The following is an 18,462-nucleotide window of genomic DNA, read 5'->3' as shown; positions in this document are numbered from 1 at the left end:
GTTGTCACCTTCAGCTGAAAAAAGCTGCTGGAGTGAGCGAGGACCAGAGGAGTGAGGTCCTGGAGGAGGGCTGGAAGGAGTGCAGGAGGGACTGCAGGTACCAAAATGACTCTCTGTAGCTACAGCAGTAGCTGGTTCTTCCTGGCTGATTCAGCAAAGTGCTTGTCTCTCCCAAACAGTGAAGCTGTATGTACAGCCTGAGGAATACAGAATTACACCAGSTGCGTGCAGGACAGAAAGAGGAGGTTCTCCTTACAAACACTGCACTGGGAACATTCTGTTCCTAAATGATCCTTAATTCTGAAGAAATTAATGGATGAGTGAGTATTTCAGCCCCTGGAGTAAAACAGGAAGAACAAGGTACATCTGAAGCAATATCTAGAAGAGTGAAAGTGTGTGTGGGGGGGAGTGGGAAACAACAACAACAACAACAACAAAAAAAAAACATTGAGAGATGAATCAAGAAGCTAATGATTAAAAAAAATCAGTTAAGTAATAAAGTCAGCATCATGTCACCATGGGTGTAGAGAGAAAGTACAGCAGTGAAGGGAACTGAAGAGGCAGAAAATTGTAGGCAGTGTATTAGACTTTTGATTATTCCAGAGAATGAAGGATGTTGTTCAATGTGCGTTTTTTTCATCTGTTGTGGAAAGTAACTTAGAGATTTTCYGAAAAGGTGCAGATAGGGAGAGTTCCTGTCCATCAATATTTTCAGTGCTTGTGTAGCTCTCTAAAGCAGTCACTAAAGCAGCTGCTTGTCTGTGTCATGTGAATACGTATTTCTTACATTCAGTGCGACAGTATTTGTAGAACATACAAACACTATTTCTATGACATAATTTAAAATGTTTTTTTCCTAGTAACCCCACTGCAGAAACATTATGTGGTTTTAAGGGAAGTTTCTCTCTGCRTTGCTTTTCAGGCTGAAATGATGGATCTAGACTAGATCTCTCCAGCTAGGTTCCTCAAGAAGTGCCTTTAGCAGCCCATGCACGGGCAGCCTGCCTGCTGCACTGCCAGCCCTGCCCGAGCCTCCAGCCTGGCGTGGCATATAATATATGAAGTGTGGCATAGGGCTGGACGACAGATGTCTTTCCTGCYTTCCAAGTGGAGTAGAGGATGGGGGGGGGGTGCTGGATGACCATGGCTAGGAAAACAGAGTCCTTTATATTCTGAGTCGGTAGTCACCTGGAACAGTTGTGCCTTTGCAGAGCCCCGGATCAGAAAGGTTGGGAACATGCTGTCTGCTTTGAAGAATTGGAAAGTTTTGTAAAAGAAACTTAAATTAACTTACTTAAAAATGTAAGGGAGTTTTGTTTAGCTCTTGAGAGAGACAGTCTGATACCAGCAAAGAACACAACAGGACAAATGTCCAGTGCGAACAGAAGGGATTTATCCTATAGCCCTGTTAATAAAGTCATCTCAATATGAATCTGAAATGCGGTCCAGTGAAAAATATCTTTTGGCATTGGTATAGCTAAAAATCAAAATACATGAGAGAAGAGAACAAATATTGCAATGGATAGGCGCCATAAAGCTATTAATTTATGTGCTATGTGTATCTGGAAGTTGAAGAAGCGTAGAAAAGGGTGCTTTAGAGAGAGTGCTCAAGAGTGGAATGAGATGTGATGAACTGATCAAAGAGGTTTTTGAGGATTCCACCAGAGAGTCAGAAACCTAAAACATACACTGATGACAGAAATTTTACAGGGGAGGATTGATAGAACTGTTCTCTGATGCAATGAAATAATAAGGAATCAATTTATAATAGTGAYGATAGCATCTGTTATCTGTTGATAAAATTCTTAGTAATATGACTTTTTATATTATCTGCTGCTTTTTGTCTTGCCTCAGAAAATCTGTATTTTGGCCCCATTCTTCATATTTGGATAATTTACATTGGGCTACAGTACGAAAATTTTTATAATGAAATAAACTAGATTGAACAAGTTCAATGTGTTTAGCAGAGTTTCATATATAAGTACTAAAATATAGTTCTACATGCCTTACTTTTGCATTTAGTTTTGAAATTTGGGTTCTTGGCCTAATTTTTATACAAATGGGTGTAAATGGTAAAATGAAAATGAAATAAAATATATGCAAACACATGCACACACAGCTGCACACACTAGTATATATCATGTATATACAAGTGGTATCCATGCAGTGCATGTAGGTATTATTTAATACACATTATGCATATAAATTATAAATATTCATGTACATTTTTGCTGTATGTGAAAAGTGAAGGAGAAAGAAGTGGAAATAGTAGTAAATACTGTACTTTGTTGAGTTACGTCATTTTGCATTAATTTATGGTTCATGTACCTTAAATGAAAATAAGGCAGAGGTTTTCTTATTGTTTAATTAAAAACAATATAGAAGCATCTATGCTTTTTYGTTCTAACATAGTTGCCAGTAGTTAATTTTAACTCAAGTTTYGTCGAGTTTTAAAACTCTTCAGTTTTATTCATACTGTATATACTCTCTAATGTCAAAGTATAAAGTAGTATGCATCACGGTTCAATTTTCAGGTCTTCTTTTAAGCATTAGGCAATGCTATGTTTTTGTATACATCAAAATTGAAATGCTCTCATTAGCTCTTAGCCCTGGTTTTAGGCCTTTTTTTGTCTATTTCAGAATAAATTTTCAGGAAACACAAGGAACTCTGCATCAATGGTGCTGAGATTTAGGAGAGTAAAAGGTTGCATGTTCCTTCTTACTGTGTTTTTCAAACTACGAAGCAGGCCTTTATTTTTTTTTTTCTCTTTTCAGAAGAAATCTGTATTTTGTTTCCACAGAGTATACTGTCAAAGATTGGTTGCACATTATACATTATGATCTTTTACTTCTCACTGTAGGTCCCTTTCAGTGCTACAATGTCACCTGTTCGGCTGCATTCATCCAATCCGAACCTTTGTGCAGACATTGAATTTCARACTCCCCCAAGTCACGTCACTGATCCACTGGAGTGCTCTACCGAGTACATCAAACTGCAGGAAGAATTTTGCCTGATGGCACAAAAAGGTAACTGGAAATGTCCAATCTTTCCTTTATTGAGCTTCTCTGTTTTGCTTCTTTATTTTGCTTTCACTTAATTATGGCCAGAACATTTATCTGGACAATATTGTATGAGAATTTTTAACTGTTCAAGTGGTTTATTTGAAGACCTCATATGCATAATCCTTAATATATTTTCTGTGGATGTRGTGAATATAAAGAAATAGGTAAACTCTGTTCCATAATAGTTTTTTTTTTCAGTCGTCTGAACTTCCTCTTACATCTTGTAAGAATTTTGTTGAATTTGCAAACCTTTTATTTCTCAGTAAAATACTCCCTAAAGATAAATTGAAACATCACTGCAATGTATAGTCTTGTATAATTTTTTGTGCACTTTGTTTTCCACACTGGTGGAAAGAACAGGAGGAGTGCTTACTGCTGGAATGTGTTTCAGAACTGTCATTATATTGCCAATGAATGTATAGTCCTATAGACTGAGAAATGCTATTTTAAGTGTTATCAGTTTGTTATCTGTTACGTAATATGGGAAAAACATACCGCTCACCTATTTCTTAACAATCACCATGAAGCCTGTTTAAAGATCAAAGTAATCCCCTCTTTTACTGCGATATTCAGTCTTAGAAAAACTGATGTTTATTACTCTGTTTGCAGAGAAAAAAAACAACAAATGAATTTGATCTATAAGGCAAAAGATAGCATTGAACACAAGTTTTCCACATACGTACCTTTCCATATGCTCAGTGCATGCAAACACTGAGCATGCACATTGCAAACTCAAGCAGTACATGTATGTACTGGATTTGGGCAYAAATTACCTGAAGTTCAGATTTTAGTTTCAAATTTCTGTAATTGCAGGGTGGAAATCTCRCCCTCAGTGCCCGAATATTGCAATAGATGTAATTCTGCAGTCCTCTAACTGAGAAAATACTTTTTCTTTTTGCCTAGTGCATTCTCTTCTGAAGTCTGCCTTTAACAGCATAGCTATAGAGAAGGAGAAGCTTAAGCAGATTGTTTCAGAACAAGATCTTACAGGCCACAATGCACAAATAGCACACCTCCGACAGTCCCTCTCTCAGGTATGATCTTGCTTTGATTTCAGCACATCTGGAACTGCCTAGGTTGCCAGATGCAGTTCCTTTTATATTTTGGCCATTTCCTGATGTGGAAAAGTGAATAAAGCCAAATTCTGCAAACAGAACTACCCTGATGTATGTTTCATTATGGATACAAGAGCATGTRTCTAACTTCAGTGTTTGCAGAGGTGAAGGGTATCGTTTGTGTAAGCATATATTTGTTACAGTTTTCCAAGGTAAAGCGAAAGTATGGAATATTTTTATACAACCTTTCTTGGAGCTATTTCAAGCACAGTCAAGGAGTTCTTCTCATTTTTTTTAATGAAGTTTTAAACTTTAAATGAGTATTTTCAGATTTGTTTTACATATTCACATCTGCAGCAGCAAAACGATCCATAGGTTACAGGGTTGTCATGGCTAAATTCCATTTTCAAAAGCACACCTGTTACATTGGTCAGAGTCTCTCCTACTTATGCTAAAGGAAAAATTATCATTAGATTAAGTGAGAAAGAAGAGATTYATCAACAGTGCCTTTATGCACATGTAGAATGCTGCTCTAGACCACTCCATGGGATATATCCTCAGGCTGCAAAATAACTCCAATTATTGAATTCATTGTAAAGAAAAAATGAGAACTTTCACTCTGAAGGATTGGTATGGAGCACTGCATCTGTAAGAAATGAGTACATAGGTTTAAAGGAAGACAGAAATCTACCCAAATGTGTATATAATTTTGTAAATTATTATTTTTATTGYGTTGGGGGGGTGCAATTAAAATTGAGCTACAAAGTTTTTATAGACATTGGTGAATAGGGATGCTGTGCGGGTTGATTACTGCATACGGTAGTAAGGGGTATGGAACAAGAGCTATGGAGTAGTTCCCAACCTGGTTTCCACATGAAGACCRGTGGAGACTGTTATTACCAACTTGTATAAAATAGGTAATCATGCGTTCTACTCATTTCTGGCCTCCAGACGTCAATATAAAAGTCACTGTCACACTATCACACATTTGTTCATAGTCTCAATGGAGAAATGGAAGTTTGGTCAGATAGACTAAATTTAGCGGAAATAGGATCAGATGGCTGGCTGTGACCAGTCTCATGGCCAGGTTTGAGCAGTTTAAGAAATTACTGCCTGTCTGTTGTTAGTGCTCACTTTCCCTTCCTGATTCATGGCTATGAACATGCCTAGRCCATTTTAGAGCAAAGTAAAGTGGCATCTTTTAAACAGTTTGATCTAACCTATTTTACTTTGGTCCTACTTTGTTTTAGTACAATCATGCAATCAATTCCTGAATGTGCACTGGGGGAAAGGGGATATACCTTATTATAACAATCATTTGTTCMTAAAAAAAGTATGTCTTTCTATTGCTTACTCTATAGCCCCGGTGGTGGGGATATGTTAGATTTAAAACAACTAGCAGTTCATGTTCTAGCTATGTAACATACCGTGTTCTTCTGAACTTCACCAATCTTACACATGTGTTTCTGCATAATAGACAATATGTCTGCACGCACCCAAATACATTGCATAGATTGGGCTTTAAAAGAGGAGAAAAAATAGCAAAGATCAGGTACCAGTTGAAATCTATGGATGTCAGTATATTTTGTGAATGTCTAGTGGATCTGTAGTTTGAAATGAACACACACGTGTAAATACATGACATGATCTGGAGAGGTAAGTGCCCAGTGATCCTAATGATTATGGGTTTTTTGCTGGAAAGCAAGTAGTGTCCTTTTCCTTACTCTAAGTGTGATAATCTTGGTATAATTGTAGGCTAAACATTGCCTTTTGGGGTGTTTTGAGGGTATTTCATGTTGTACAGTTTCATTCTTTCTGCCTGCATTCATTCCCCATTTCCATAATATTATAACCCACTGGTATTTCTGACTAAGAGCTATCTGAAGAATTAGGGTAGCCTGCCACTGTGGAAGCATATCAGCTTCCCTGACTCCTGAAAATCCCTGAAAACCAACCAACCAAAAGTATAAATCATGTACTACTGATTAGAGAAGATTTCAAAATGGATATTTCTCTAAAATGGAAAAGGGAAGATCTGTGATTTCTAACTAAATTTCTGTGAAGAGTGAGTTCAGACAATTTTTTTTTTCAGCTTAATGTTTGCTTTTTAATAAATGTGCAATTTTTATTTTAAGGCTCTCAACCAGAATGCTGAACTAAGGAGTCGCTTGAACAGAATACATTCAGAATCTGTTATTTGTGATCAGGTTGTCAGTGTAAATATTATCCCTAGTCCTGATGAGGTAAGAGTTTGATCTTTTTTGGAATTAGAGTACAATCAAACCTTGCTAATTCTCAGTAGTATCTGAAACACTCCTGGCAAATTCCTAATTCTTTCAAATTATTAGAATAAGAATTTAACAGCAAAGACAAGGGTTCCCAAATTGTGCTATGTCTGTATACAAGGCACAAGTATCTTTCTCTTCCTGCTTTTCTCCTGCATGGAGAGTTTATTCCCAGTAGTAGTATTCATTCAGTATTAATGGCATAATTGAAATAGGTAGACTACAAACATGGAGTAAAAACATGTGTGTTATAGCCATTGTCCTGAATATTCAAACATTTCAAACATTTGATGATACACCAGTTAAAAAGTACATTAATTTTCAAAGTAATTTAAAATAAGTCCCTGGCGTTACAAGGCTTTATAATTGAATTCTGGGAGTATCAAAGCTGGTTCCAGTGATGTCAGATGTGACCAAGTGTCTTTTCATCTGAATTTCATGGTTGAAGTTGTCTGGCACAATCCAGCTACTGTTCACAAATTCATTCCTCTTGATACGGAACTAGATCTATGATTAGAGGATTAGCAGTTGATGCTAAGCAGACCTCAGATGAAGAGATCCATAGCTCACTGCTCAAAATGTGCTTTTTTTGGTAATTGTCCAAGTCTCATCTGTTATGTACACACAAAGCCCTACAAAAAGACTGTTATTACTATCTATGCTTATATTTGGCATAGAAAAACTATTCAAGTGATTTACCACTTACCTTTTATGCACATTTCTTTTACACTAGAATAATACTTCTATTTTTCTATATTTTATTTACAGACGGGTGAACAAATTCATGTCAGTTCGTTGTCCCAGCAAGTTTCTAATGAGAGCAGRCTCTCAATGTCTGAATCTGTTTCAGAGTTCTTTGACGCGCAGGAAGTGCTCTTGTCTGCCAGCTCATCAGAAAATGAGGTAGGCTGTGACAGCGTGCTCTGATTTTGCTCTCGGATAGAATTAGATATCACTACTACTGGTGAATGTGCTTTTTTATGCTATCTAGAAAAAAAAAGGTATTAGAATGCATAAGGTGTAGATAAATTAACCCCACACTCCCTCATAGTAGGGTGCAGATGTTCCATCTCCACAGATGGAACATCTCCAGACGTGTAAAACGGAAAGTGCTGTGCGTCAGTAACCTATGTTCAGTATGGGTCCTTGCTAGGTTATGGCAGTTTCARATAAGGCTAACAGAAACAGGAGCATTTATATCTGACTATGTGATTAGCTAATTTAGTTCTAAAATTACTTAATAAAAAAAATTGCTCTGATATACACGTAGAGTTGTTCTCTGTAACCAGAGAAGTAGACAGCAGCCTAAAAATTCAGCTCATTCAAGATCAAAATTGAGGAAGGTAGCTACCGTTCTGGCCACAGAATCATGTTGCTCTCCATAGCTTTCCTGAGCTTTCCTGAGTTATCTTAAATGGCATTTCAGAATCCCATTAGAGTTACGTACCAGACAAGTGAAGATTGCTGTATTGTTTTTTTTTTCTGTTGTTCACACTACATATTTTTTTTTCAGATTCCCTCATTGGAGGCTTGGATAATCATTCATGATTAATTATAGCCATTTAAGAGAGCTGTTTACAGAATTGCTGAACTAAATCACTTATCTTTTCCAAATAACATGATTATTGTCTCCAGAACATTTGCTATTACAGTTTGCTTCCACCCTCATTAGGGACATGGATCTATTTACCTTGCTGGCTGATAAAGATCTGTCAAGATTTTATAGCTTTGCACTTTCTCCGGATTTATTTTCCTAACCTTACAAAGTAAAAACAAGCAGTGGTTTGGCATGAAGGATCAACATCCTATTTTTAAATTGTCACAGTCCAGTGTGAGTTGTTCGGCAACAAATGGTAGCATTTTTTGTTCTGAATATCCAGTTTTCTCTTGCAAATTGCTGACTGAACTGGATTCTGAGGATTGTAGACGAATTCAGAAAGCAAGCTCCCCAAAGTAGAGGTTTCCATAGCTGCTGCCTTGAAATGGAAATCAAATACAGTGTTGAATTCATTTATATTAAATGAAGAGTGCTGTTGCCTGTTGTCTGGCAAATAAGGCCTTAGAGTGTCTACTTGAAGCTGACAGCCTCAGCTTCAATTTCAGCCTCAGTCAGAACTTTACGTCAGAGGAGCCTTTGACTTAACAGCACAGAGAAGGCAGCAATACTGAGAAGATACAGGATGCTTAAGAGTTACATCTAAGGCTGACTGCAGTTGACAGTAAAAGTATCCTTTCAAAAATAAACAAGCAAATAAAATGTGAATATCCTCAGTCCTGCTAGATTATGGAGAGCCCACATTTTTATCTTCTATTTTTTAAGCTTTTTTTAAACAAAAATACTTTTCCAGAAATACTGCTTTCAAAATACTGCACAATACTTACCTACAGAATGTTGTCTTAAGTCCTATACAATTTTCAGGTGATTGTACAAAGTTTACATTTTATTTACACCCTATAAACACTTCTTACTTTTCCATGCTGACATAGACAAACCAGAATATAGAGGTAACGATGTATATAACATATATAACCCGTCAGAATCACTAACATAACTATCCACTCCTTCAGAGGAAGAACTATGGCCTTGGCCATAGTGTTTTTGCACATGAGTTCTCCTGGTCAAAGAGATGATATGTTGACACACTGCTTTTAGAGAAACAGCAGTAGTCTTGTGGTAGACCACAGCACTAGTGAAGCTTTAAAATCTTTTTATTTATTTTTTTACCCTTAGGATTCTTTATCGGTGCTCTGTTGATGCTCTTAAAATCCCAATTTTGTAGAATAAATAGAAACACTTAAAAGTAATCTTACAGAAACATGGAAGAAAAAATTAGGCATTTTATTATTACAAGCAGAGAACATTTAAGCAGATTCTTTAGTAGAGATGAATAATCTAATCAAAACAGTATTTGCGGATACCAGCAATTCTTTTTGGACATCCTCTTTCATATAGATCATTGAAGAGTACACTTCATTTTCCAAAGTGCTGCTCTCAACTTGCTTGTATTGTTTCCCTGGCTCTTCAGAAGAACTCAGATTTGCTGAAACACGGGTTGCATTTTAATGTTTTGCTCCATATAAAGAGCCCAAGTCTGCTGAGCATCCTTTCTCACCTTCCATCCCCAGTGTGTTATGCTGTTGTTCTTTCTGTTCATCCCTGATCTCATTTGAAGTCGCACTTTATGTGAATTTAATCTCCGTATTTGGCTTCAATAAGGAATTCAGAAACATATAGGGAGCATAGCATTTATCTTGACATTGTTGATGTGTTGGCAGTATGGGCTGATTGAAACATCCAGTTGATTTAGTTAAAAACTCTAATAAGCTAGAAATTATTTCTTTGAATATTTATTTTCCAAGTAATTATTTTTGCCTAATTTGTCAGGGTAATTGTATATATTTGAGTTAAGTGATATTTCTTTTGTTTATGTTTTAGGCTTCTGATGATGAATCTTACATTAGTGATGTGAGTGATAATATATCCGAGGACAACACCAGTGTTGCAGACAGCATTTCTCGGCAAAGTATAATGCTATGTTTTAAACTTCGGGAAATTATGTTGGTTTTGTTCATGTACCAGTTTTACTGCATGTCTACACAAACCAACTAAGCTGAAATCAGTGAAATTGAGTTGCTTGTTCTGGTGGTGAATTTGGTTCCATGAATAAGTCTCTCTCTGTCTGTCTCTGTCTCTGTCTGTCTGTCTCTCTGTCTCTCTCTCTCTCTTTTTAGTGCTTTCTTACAATAAGTTTTTTCCCTTCACAGTTCTTAATGGTGAGCTAACAGGAGGTGCATTCAGGAACGGACGACGAACTTGTCTCCCAGCTCCCAGCCCTGACACTAGTAACATCAATCTGTGGAATATTTTGAGAAATAACATTGGCAAAGATCTTTCCAAAGTGTCCATGCCAGTTGAGCTAAACGAACCTCTGAATACTTTGCAACATCTCTGTGAAGAGCTGGAATACAGTGAACTGTTGGACAAGGCTGCTGAAACTGATGATCCCTATGAACGCATGGTAATAAGCGTAGCATAGCACTTCTTAGGTATATGATAGAAGAGGAGCTGTTGCTTGCAGGTCTGTGCTCTCTCGCTCTTCCCGTTCACAAGCAGCAGACCCCCTTGCAGGGTTATATCAGTTCTTTGTACAATCACAGATGCTAGGTTTGATCTGGACAAAGCTGAGGGGCTTTTCTTTACCTCAAACCAAGTACTGCAATTATGATTCATTGATGTGAAGACTAATCATGCTCTCTAGGGCTGAGTAGGTAGGCAGGAAAAAGCATTGGTGCAACTGAGAATGTCCTTGCAAACCTGGATTCTAACCCTGTATATGCTACAGAGATCTTCTGCAAAACTGGGCAGGTGATATAAGAWAAACTTTTAATGGGTAGTCTAAAAGTATAAATTGTATGCCTAAACTGAAGTGTGTGGGACTTACTGATAGAAGTGCTGAATACCCAAAACATCAATGGTAGTTGTGCTTTGCATATTTTACCCACTTCTGCTCTGTTCTCCGAAAAATCAGGACTTTGCTATCATCTGAAGTAAGCATACAGAAGTAGTGGACGCTTCTTTTTTTCCACTGCTCCTGATTGTTCTGAGCTCTACTAAATGGAGCTGCAATCTGAATGCAAGTGGCGTAACACTCAGTTTATTACTCCCACGGTCTGGTTCAGAGATTGCTGAATTTGGGCTTTACATGTAGATAAAAGGTGACTGAGACAAGGGCAGCACACACAGAAGACCTGACGTAACTTTGCATTAAGAATATACTAAGTGAGAGCTGTTTATGTTTACTGCTGAATAAAACAGAGATCTCAGAGGAAAATAGTATGTAATCTTGTCATTAAAAATTGTCATATATTTATTTGCAAGGAKCAGGGACAACAGGTAGCTCTCAATAGAGATGAAACTTGGTTGTTCATGAAAAGCTTGATCAAAATTGGAGCAGCAGTATCTTTCTAAAATTGTTATTTTGGAAAAAATGTTAGAAGAGACTGACAGAAGCCATGAAGAAGTACAAATGACATTAACAGAAGAAATGCAGTGTGTACTGGTTTTGCCTGGGATATTTGGTTTCACTCCAAGGCAGGCTTCATTAATGCAAATTTCACTGCTAAATGTATGATAGCACATAATGATGGTGTATATGCAAGAATCTCCAGCTATTTCTTACTTCGTCTTGCATTCTTGTCTCTATTTTAACAGGTTCTCATAGCTGCTTTTGCAGCATCAGGCTATGCCTCTACATACTTCAGAGCAGGAAGCAAGCCATTTAACCCAGTGCTTGGTGAAACTTATGAGTGCATTAGAGAAGACAAAGGATTTCGATTTTTCTCAGAGCAGGTAAAGCCTGTTCCTAGATAGACACTTCAGTTTAGATTTTGGTTCCTTTGTTCAACAGAGTAACCTTAATTTTTCTTTGTAGTTAAAATGCTGTGTTTTTTTAATAATAAAGAAAGCTTGTTAGCACAAGTGAACCTCGTTAAATGCTAGAAGGTGTATGTTTTTATAGTAATCGCTTCAGTAGTAAAGACATTTTAAGGACGTAATGTAAAAAAGGAAGTTTAAGTTACATTGGTTTTCCTAGTAACATAAACTTATAAATTGCATGGGCTATTTGGTATTTTTAACTTGCAGTAACAGTTGCAATGTCTTAGAAATGAAAATTAACTGCTTTTAATTCATCCCAACTGTTTTTCAGGTTAGCCACCATCCTCCCATTTCTGCCTGTCACTGTGAATCGAAGAACTTTGTATTTTGGCAAGGTACACGTTTTTAATTCAAAAGCAGAAAAACTACTTAATTAGCAAGTAAAAACTTTGTCTATCCTACAGATTTAGCTTTGCATTTGGAACTTGCACAAAATTTTTATATTTATTATTGTAGTTGCATATTGGAARCTGATGAATTGAATTACTTCACTCGACATTTTCATTCTTATGAGAGAGCAGACATGTTACAGCTTTCCTTGTCACTTGTAGTTCTGTTTATATATATTTTCTGCTTAAAAGTGTTTTACCAAGTAAATCGTTATTTCTCTTAAACACAACTAGTTTGGGGTGGGGGTTCTTTTCTGTTTTGTTTTTTTTTCACAGTTCAACAAGGAGCTGTTTCTTGCCTTGACTGTAGTGGCATATGCATTTAATTTATACTGAACATTTTCATGCAAGATTTGACAATAATGTAGCATGGAGCAACTTCTATGAGAAAATAAAAATTTATTTAGTTTTTCTGACCTAATGCCAATTTCCATTATATATATATATATTTATTTTCATAAGGAAGATTATGTTTTCCTGTTCTGAGCTAGGTGGTCTATCATAGATCATCTCATATGCTACAGTTCATTGCAAGTGAAAGATTTTGGTATTTTCAATTTTGTAAGTCTTTCACTACTGTATTCAGATATCAGATGGAAAAACAAATTCTGGGGAAAATCAATGGAAATTCTGCCGGTTGGAACATTGAATGCAACTCTTCCGAAGTAAGCTACTATCTCRTTTCCTTTTGTTTAGTTTTTGGTCTTTGCTGTAATCTAATAGTATGCCCTGCCTTGTGATTGGATTGGGTGAAGTGAATACAGATATCACATGAAGAGTACTGGTGAGGCTGTTAGTGCCTAGCTCGCATCTCTCCTGACAGTGCAGGCTGGGTTACTGAGGCATTGCTGGAGCCTGAAGATCCGTCTGGGTCCTTGGAGTAGAAATGTATGGACTCTCTGGAAACTGGAAGACTGAGGGAAAGAGAACTGTTTGAGGAGGAGAACACCATTTCTGTATACTATAATAATCAACTACTTAGAAGAACATGGTGAAGTACAGAAGTGTCCCCAGCTAGTACTGCCCTTACTAGGGCTTATTTGTTAATAAGCCCTATTGTTGCCCTGTATTGTTAATGGTGACTCAAGAAGAACCAGTAGTAATAATGCAAGGGCATTTTCCAGAATGCTGTACGTTCTACACAAGCCAAAACATTTCCTTCAGATACTGCCAGAGTAGTGAGAGGAAGGAGTTTCACCACAGATAAAACATGGTGTAAATTCAGAGAGGGTATTTAAATGTATATGCTGCTTTTGCACTATTATATCTGCAGAAATACTGTAAATGGCAGCCAAATTTTCTTTCTGCCTTTGACAGTACAGCATCCTCAGGGACTTCGTCCCTTCATCCATCTCATAAAATTGCAGTCAGAAGCAGCTTTGCCTTCTGTTCCCCTGTTTGCTGCACARTTCTACAGCAGAGCGAGCACAGTGTGATGCCCTCGCTCTGTTCCGTTGCCTGACAGTGGAGATGCTCTGACTCTGGGTCATTGATACAGAGAAAAAAGGATGGTGTCTCAGTGAGCTCTGCCTTCCTGCTTCCCTTCCGTTCTGTCCTTTCCATATGTATGTAGTTCTGCTTGCATTGTCTGCCGATAGCCTCAATCCAGCCTGTGCTTYTAGGGTATGTTGATCTGTGTGTCTGTTCAGTCACACTGAAATTGTGGCYGGAGCAGTTAATGCTCTGAGGACAATGAATATTCCCCACAGGGCTTCAGTGCTTCCCAGCGTTTTGCTTTTGTGGCTTATAGCAGCATTCCTTAGCTTTCTGCAATGGAGTGAGTTTCCCTGTAGAGGACTAGTGATGTGCCCAGAAGCTAAGCCTTTAATAAAACAAGCTGTTGTTTCGAGGTTTTTGAGGAATATGATCTTCTATATATGCTAAAGGAGCTATATTTTACTCTTACTTACATTGCCAATTACTTGTTGATCTGTTCTTAGGTATGGAGATTACTATGTCTGGAACAAAGTCACTACCTGCATACATAACATCCTTAGTGGAAGGAGGTGGATAGAGCATTATGGAGAAATAACCATCAGAAACACAAAAAGCAGTGTTTGTATTTGTAAGCTCACGTTTGTCAAGGTAACTTATGAATTCTAATACTTGTAATATACTCACAAAAGTGCACAATTTTACTTTTAGCTGTTCCTTCAGTATTCCTGAAATTCACATTCCTTATTTTGTCTTACCAACACTGTTTTTGAGAAACAACAAATCCCTACGAAAATCGTCAATTGAGAGTGCTGCTGTAAGTAGCATGTCTATTCCATTGAACCAGTCTATTTTATATTCATTTGTTACATTTCTGTGTAGTTTTGTGCTTTATTTTTGTTATTTTAGGTTAAAAATAAAATAATCAACATTTCTTCTTTGATATCACAGTGAGAATAAGTCACTGTATGGACTTCTGTGCATTTCATTTCAACCTGCATTAAAATTTGGCCCTGAATTTTTTATCACTTTAGATTCGATAATGCTGCTTTTCTTCATTATTTTAATATGCAGACAAGGACCGTATATAAGAACAAATTACTTTATAACTCTGTTAGTACTGATTATTTTCYCCAAAAAAACTTTTTTTTTCATTTTGCAACAAAATATATCAGTACCATTGTAATGTTAGCAGTGGTRCATTGCTGCATATCTGAAAGTCATGAGTTGATGGATGTTCTGAAAGTGGGCAACCAGTTCAGTAGCTGAAGGTATAAGAAATACATGTCTAAGAAAAGCACAATAGAGAAGAGAAATGGAAAACAAATACTAAGTAAAACTGGCTGAAAGTCTTAAGTCTTACCATCGAAGAACTCCCTTACGTGTAGAGGTGTAGTCAGTATTTTCTCATATAGGAAGAAGAGATTTAGCTGGCTCTGATTCTGCAACATTCAAAGTGTTGCTTTTACTGCTGAACTGTGTGGGATTTGGTGAAGGAACAATATGGTTCTTATATATGCTGGTAATTTTTTGGGTTTAAATTCCTTTATATCAAAACCACATATCGAATCATTCAATATTTCTCAGATGCTAAAGCAATTAATATTTGGATCATTTGAATTTTRAATTCTAGTACTCTTGATTCCAGATGAGCCATTTTGATACAAAATTTGGAAGCTTCGGTTAGTGACACAAACTAACATATGCGCAGTGTGTGTATGACACAGTGAGGTGGTATAATGCACAGTATGAAGCAGTGAACTAGTAATTCTTTACTTTGTTAAATTGCAGGTAAACTACTGGAATTCAAATGTAAATGAGGTCCAGGGTGTTGTGATAGATCAAGAAGGGAAAGTGGTACATCGCCTTTTTGGAAAGTGGCATGAAGGCCTTTATTGTGGGGTTGCGCCTTCAGCCAAATGTATATGGAGGCCAGGTAAGAAGCTTGTAGTAAGTGCTAAACTATGGCGGCTGCTTTAGTGTAACTGTAAACTATGTAAAGCTGTATTAGCTGTCGTTTTAAATACACAAAATACTACTGAGGAGGTACCTGGCTAGACAAATAAACAAGAATTTACACTGAGTTTACGATGATGGTAAATAGAAGCATTCCTGCAAGGCATAGTCTTCTACATCTCAGTCTGACTCCTGATCAAATGTACTGGGGGCTTGGGGACATTATAAAAACAAAATTAAGAAAATAGTTGGATGTCCATGCCTGACTTTTCTTTTCACGAAGGGTAACTCAATTGTGTTCAACAGAAAGGAGGTGCTAGTTGACTGAGTTTGTTGTTTTAATACTTCATTAACCCAATGGATTGGTCTTCAGAGATGATGAACCTCTGGTGACTTCAGGAGCTGAAGTCAGCTTCCTTATTGCTAACTCAGAGACTTTAGGTTTGAATTACTGTTGGTTTGTATCTGCAGTCTCTTGGATACATGCACAGTGATTATCCAGGAATTGCCGTTTTGCACCCACTCTGCTCTGATTGAAACTAGGGCTAAAGGTTCAGGATAGTGCTGAATCAGTCTGTGAGTGAGCATACATTCCAAAATTAGCATTAAAGATCAGCTAAGGTTAGCTTTTATACAGACATTTTATAAGTGCGCTTTTCTGGGAAGAAGAAAGTTTTTTGTTTAACTCAAAAATCTTGAAAACAGTAATTTTTATTTAAAAAGGAAGATCATAAAAGTTTTAAATCTATTAATATGTAATTACAACCTCTGCAGAGAAGTAGTGGAAATTAATATTTAGTGAAAGTTGTTCCACCTAGAGAATAGCTTTTTGATGCTTTTTAATTGTACATGAAAAGAGTAAAATATACTAATGTATTTTGCTGTTATAATTTAATAAGTATATGAGGCTTTGTTGCATATTTAGAGTAATAGTTTAAAAAGCATTTTTCTTTCTCATGCATATTCATACAGGCTCCATGCCAACCAATTATGAACGTTATTATGGCTTCACAAGGTTTGCTATTGAGCTCAATGAATTAGATCCAGTACTGAAAGATCTTCTTCCTACAACAGATGCACGATTCAGGCCAGATCAAAGGCAAGAATGCTCATTTATACTTTTAATATCTGATGATTTTAAGGCTTAATTTGGCTGAGTATTGAACTTTTTTGAAGTCTTCACTACAGGCTGAACTAGATTTTGGATCAGAAGATTATGCTGGAAGAGAAGGTATTCAGTGCTGTAGTCAAATTTCTGTTTTATCCGGTTGAAAAAAATGAGCATAGAAAGCACACTGTTGGTATAGTAGAGCTACAAACAGAGTAGGAAATCTTTTAGAGGAGATAGGATTCCTAATAACAAACATGCTCTGAATGGAAGCAGTGTTAATTCCCTCTTTATACTCATTCATAAAACCATTGGGGGTGTGTTGAAGAAGCTAAAGGAAGTGCTGCAGGCTGTGGGTTAGGTACATGTAACTGGGCAGGCAAAAATCCTGTGACTGGTTTCTTATTTTGAAAAGGTAGGATCAGATCTTAAAGTAGGTACAACACAAACAAGCATGGTTCTGCTTGTCTTTTGTGAGGAACTGATGCTAGAAAATCAGTTGTTCTAGGCAYTGTATAATCACTATAGGATGTGCTGTTATTCATACAGGCTTCTGGAAGAAGGAAATGTAGAAGCAGCAGCAATAGAGAAACAAAGAATAGAGGAGCTCCAGAGAAGTCGGAGGCGGTACATGGAAGAAAACAGCATTGAATATGTACCCAAATTTTTTAAGTGAGTCTTCATTTCAGTAATAAGCCTCTGTTTGTTTTCTCTAGAGCATCTGGACAAAGTACTGCATGAATTACCACCAGCCTAGTCTATTCAGACATGAAAGACAATTTTATAAGTGTGTGTGTGTGTGTGTGTGTGTGTGTGTGTGTGTGTACGTATATATTTCTAATACCTAATCATCACAGATAGGATGATAGTCAGTAGCCTCATGTTTAGCATGGGAAACCAAAACTGAAAAATGAAAACGTTCAAGTGCTTGATGCAGTTTTTTGGTGGAAGATAAGCAAAGTGCAGAGAAGACAAACAGTATAAATGGTATAACATTTGTATTCTGCAAGCTGGATCTCTTGGGCAATCCTCTGAATAGAAGAACCAGAATCTGTTAAGGCCGAAATGGCTTCATCTGGCATTAGGACCTGCTTACACAGATCAGACTGCAGGTTTGCAAGTTTGGCTACTTTCTAGATCTTTCACTTTTGATGAAAGCAGAGATTGATATTTATTTTTAAACTCCTGATTGTTCTTGGGGTCCTTTTAAATAGGAAATCAGATTCTGTGTTGGGCTTAAATCAGAGACAAGAAATTTGATTTCACGCTGTAAAAGTGCAGAGATGTAAGGTCAGAACTTCTTTCTACCTCTTGCACTCACATGCTCGCTCTCTCTCTTTTATTTTTTTGGTTTTTTGTTTCTGTGTGTTTTGGGGTTTTGTTTGTTTGGGATTTTTTTTGTTTGTTTTTTCCTGCAGGAAAGTTGTAGATGCTAATCAAAGAGAAGCCTGGGTTACCAATGACACCTACTGGGAACTGCGGAAGGATCCTGGCTTTAGTAAAGTAGAAATCCCCATACTCTGGTAAACTGAGAATGTAGATCTAGTAAACATATCACTCTCTGAAGAAAAAAATAACTATGCACAATATGTTTCTTATAGCTAAGCGTGGTTTGTGGGTCTACGGAAAATCTATCATTTGCATTTATATTCATCTTTATAAAGGACTTTTGAAAGTGCATTAGACCAGGCCCCTGACCACTTCCGGATCTTTTTAATTTTGCAGCAGCCATGTT

The 18,462-nt window shown here is 37.0% G+C and overlaps 1 protein-coding gene across 5 annotated transcripts in view; it reads left to right on the top strand.

Moving 5' to 3' along the window:
- OSBPL6 (oxysterol binding protein like 6) overlaps positions 1 to 18,462 on the top strand; it is a 93,432-nt gene extending 74,970 nt beyond the window's left edge. For all 5 annotated transcript variants that reach the window (XM_085322219.1, XM_085322210.1, XM_085322202.1 and 2 more), the window contains 14 exons: positions 2,862 to 3,027; positions 3,967 to 4,097; positions 6,254 to 6,361; positions 7,172 to 7,306; positions 9,840 to 9,927; positions 10,169 to 10,422; positions 11,616 to 11,753; positions 12,112 to 12,175; positions 12,816 to 12,894; positions 14,170 to 14,314; positions 15,455 to 15,599; positions 16,592 to 16,718; positions 17,277 to 17,399; positions 18,146 to 18,462. In XM_085322219.1, the coding sequence (XP_085178345.1) occupies positions 2,862 to 3,027; positions 3,967 to 4,097; positions 6,254 to 6,361; positions 7,172 to 7,306; positions 9,840 to 9,927; positions 10,169 to 10,422; positions 11,616 to 11,753; positions 12,112 to 12,175; positions 12,816 to 12,894; positions 14,170 to 14,314; positions 15,455 to 15,599; positions 16,592 to 16,718; positions 17,277 to 17,399; positions 18,146 to 18,254 (1,812 nt within the window). In that variant the 3' untranslated portion in view covers positions 18,255 to 18,462. The remainder of the gene's footprint in view (positions 1 to 2,861; positions 3,028 to 3,966; positions 4,098 to 6,253; positions 6,362 to 7,171; positions 7,307 to 9,839; positions 9,928 to 10,168; positions 10,423 to 11,615; positions 11,754 to 12,111; positions 12,176 to 12,815; positions 12,895 to 14,169; positions 14,315 to 15,454; positions 15,600 to 16,591; positions 16,719 to 17,276; positions 17,400 to 18,145) is intronic.

The sequence above is a fragment of the Rhea americana genome, unplaced genomic scaffold, assembly GCF_003343005.1.
Source record: "Rhea americana isolate MKP2758 unplaced genomic scaffold, rheAme1 scaffold_12, whole genome shotgun sequence".
Classification (NCBI taxonomy): Eukaryota; Metazoa; Chordata; class Aves; order Rheiformes; family Rheidae; genus Rhea; species Rhea americana.
This window is presented reverse-complemented; position numbering and strand designations above follow the sequence as displayed.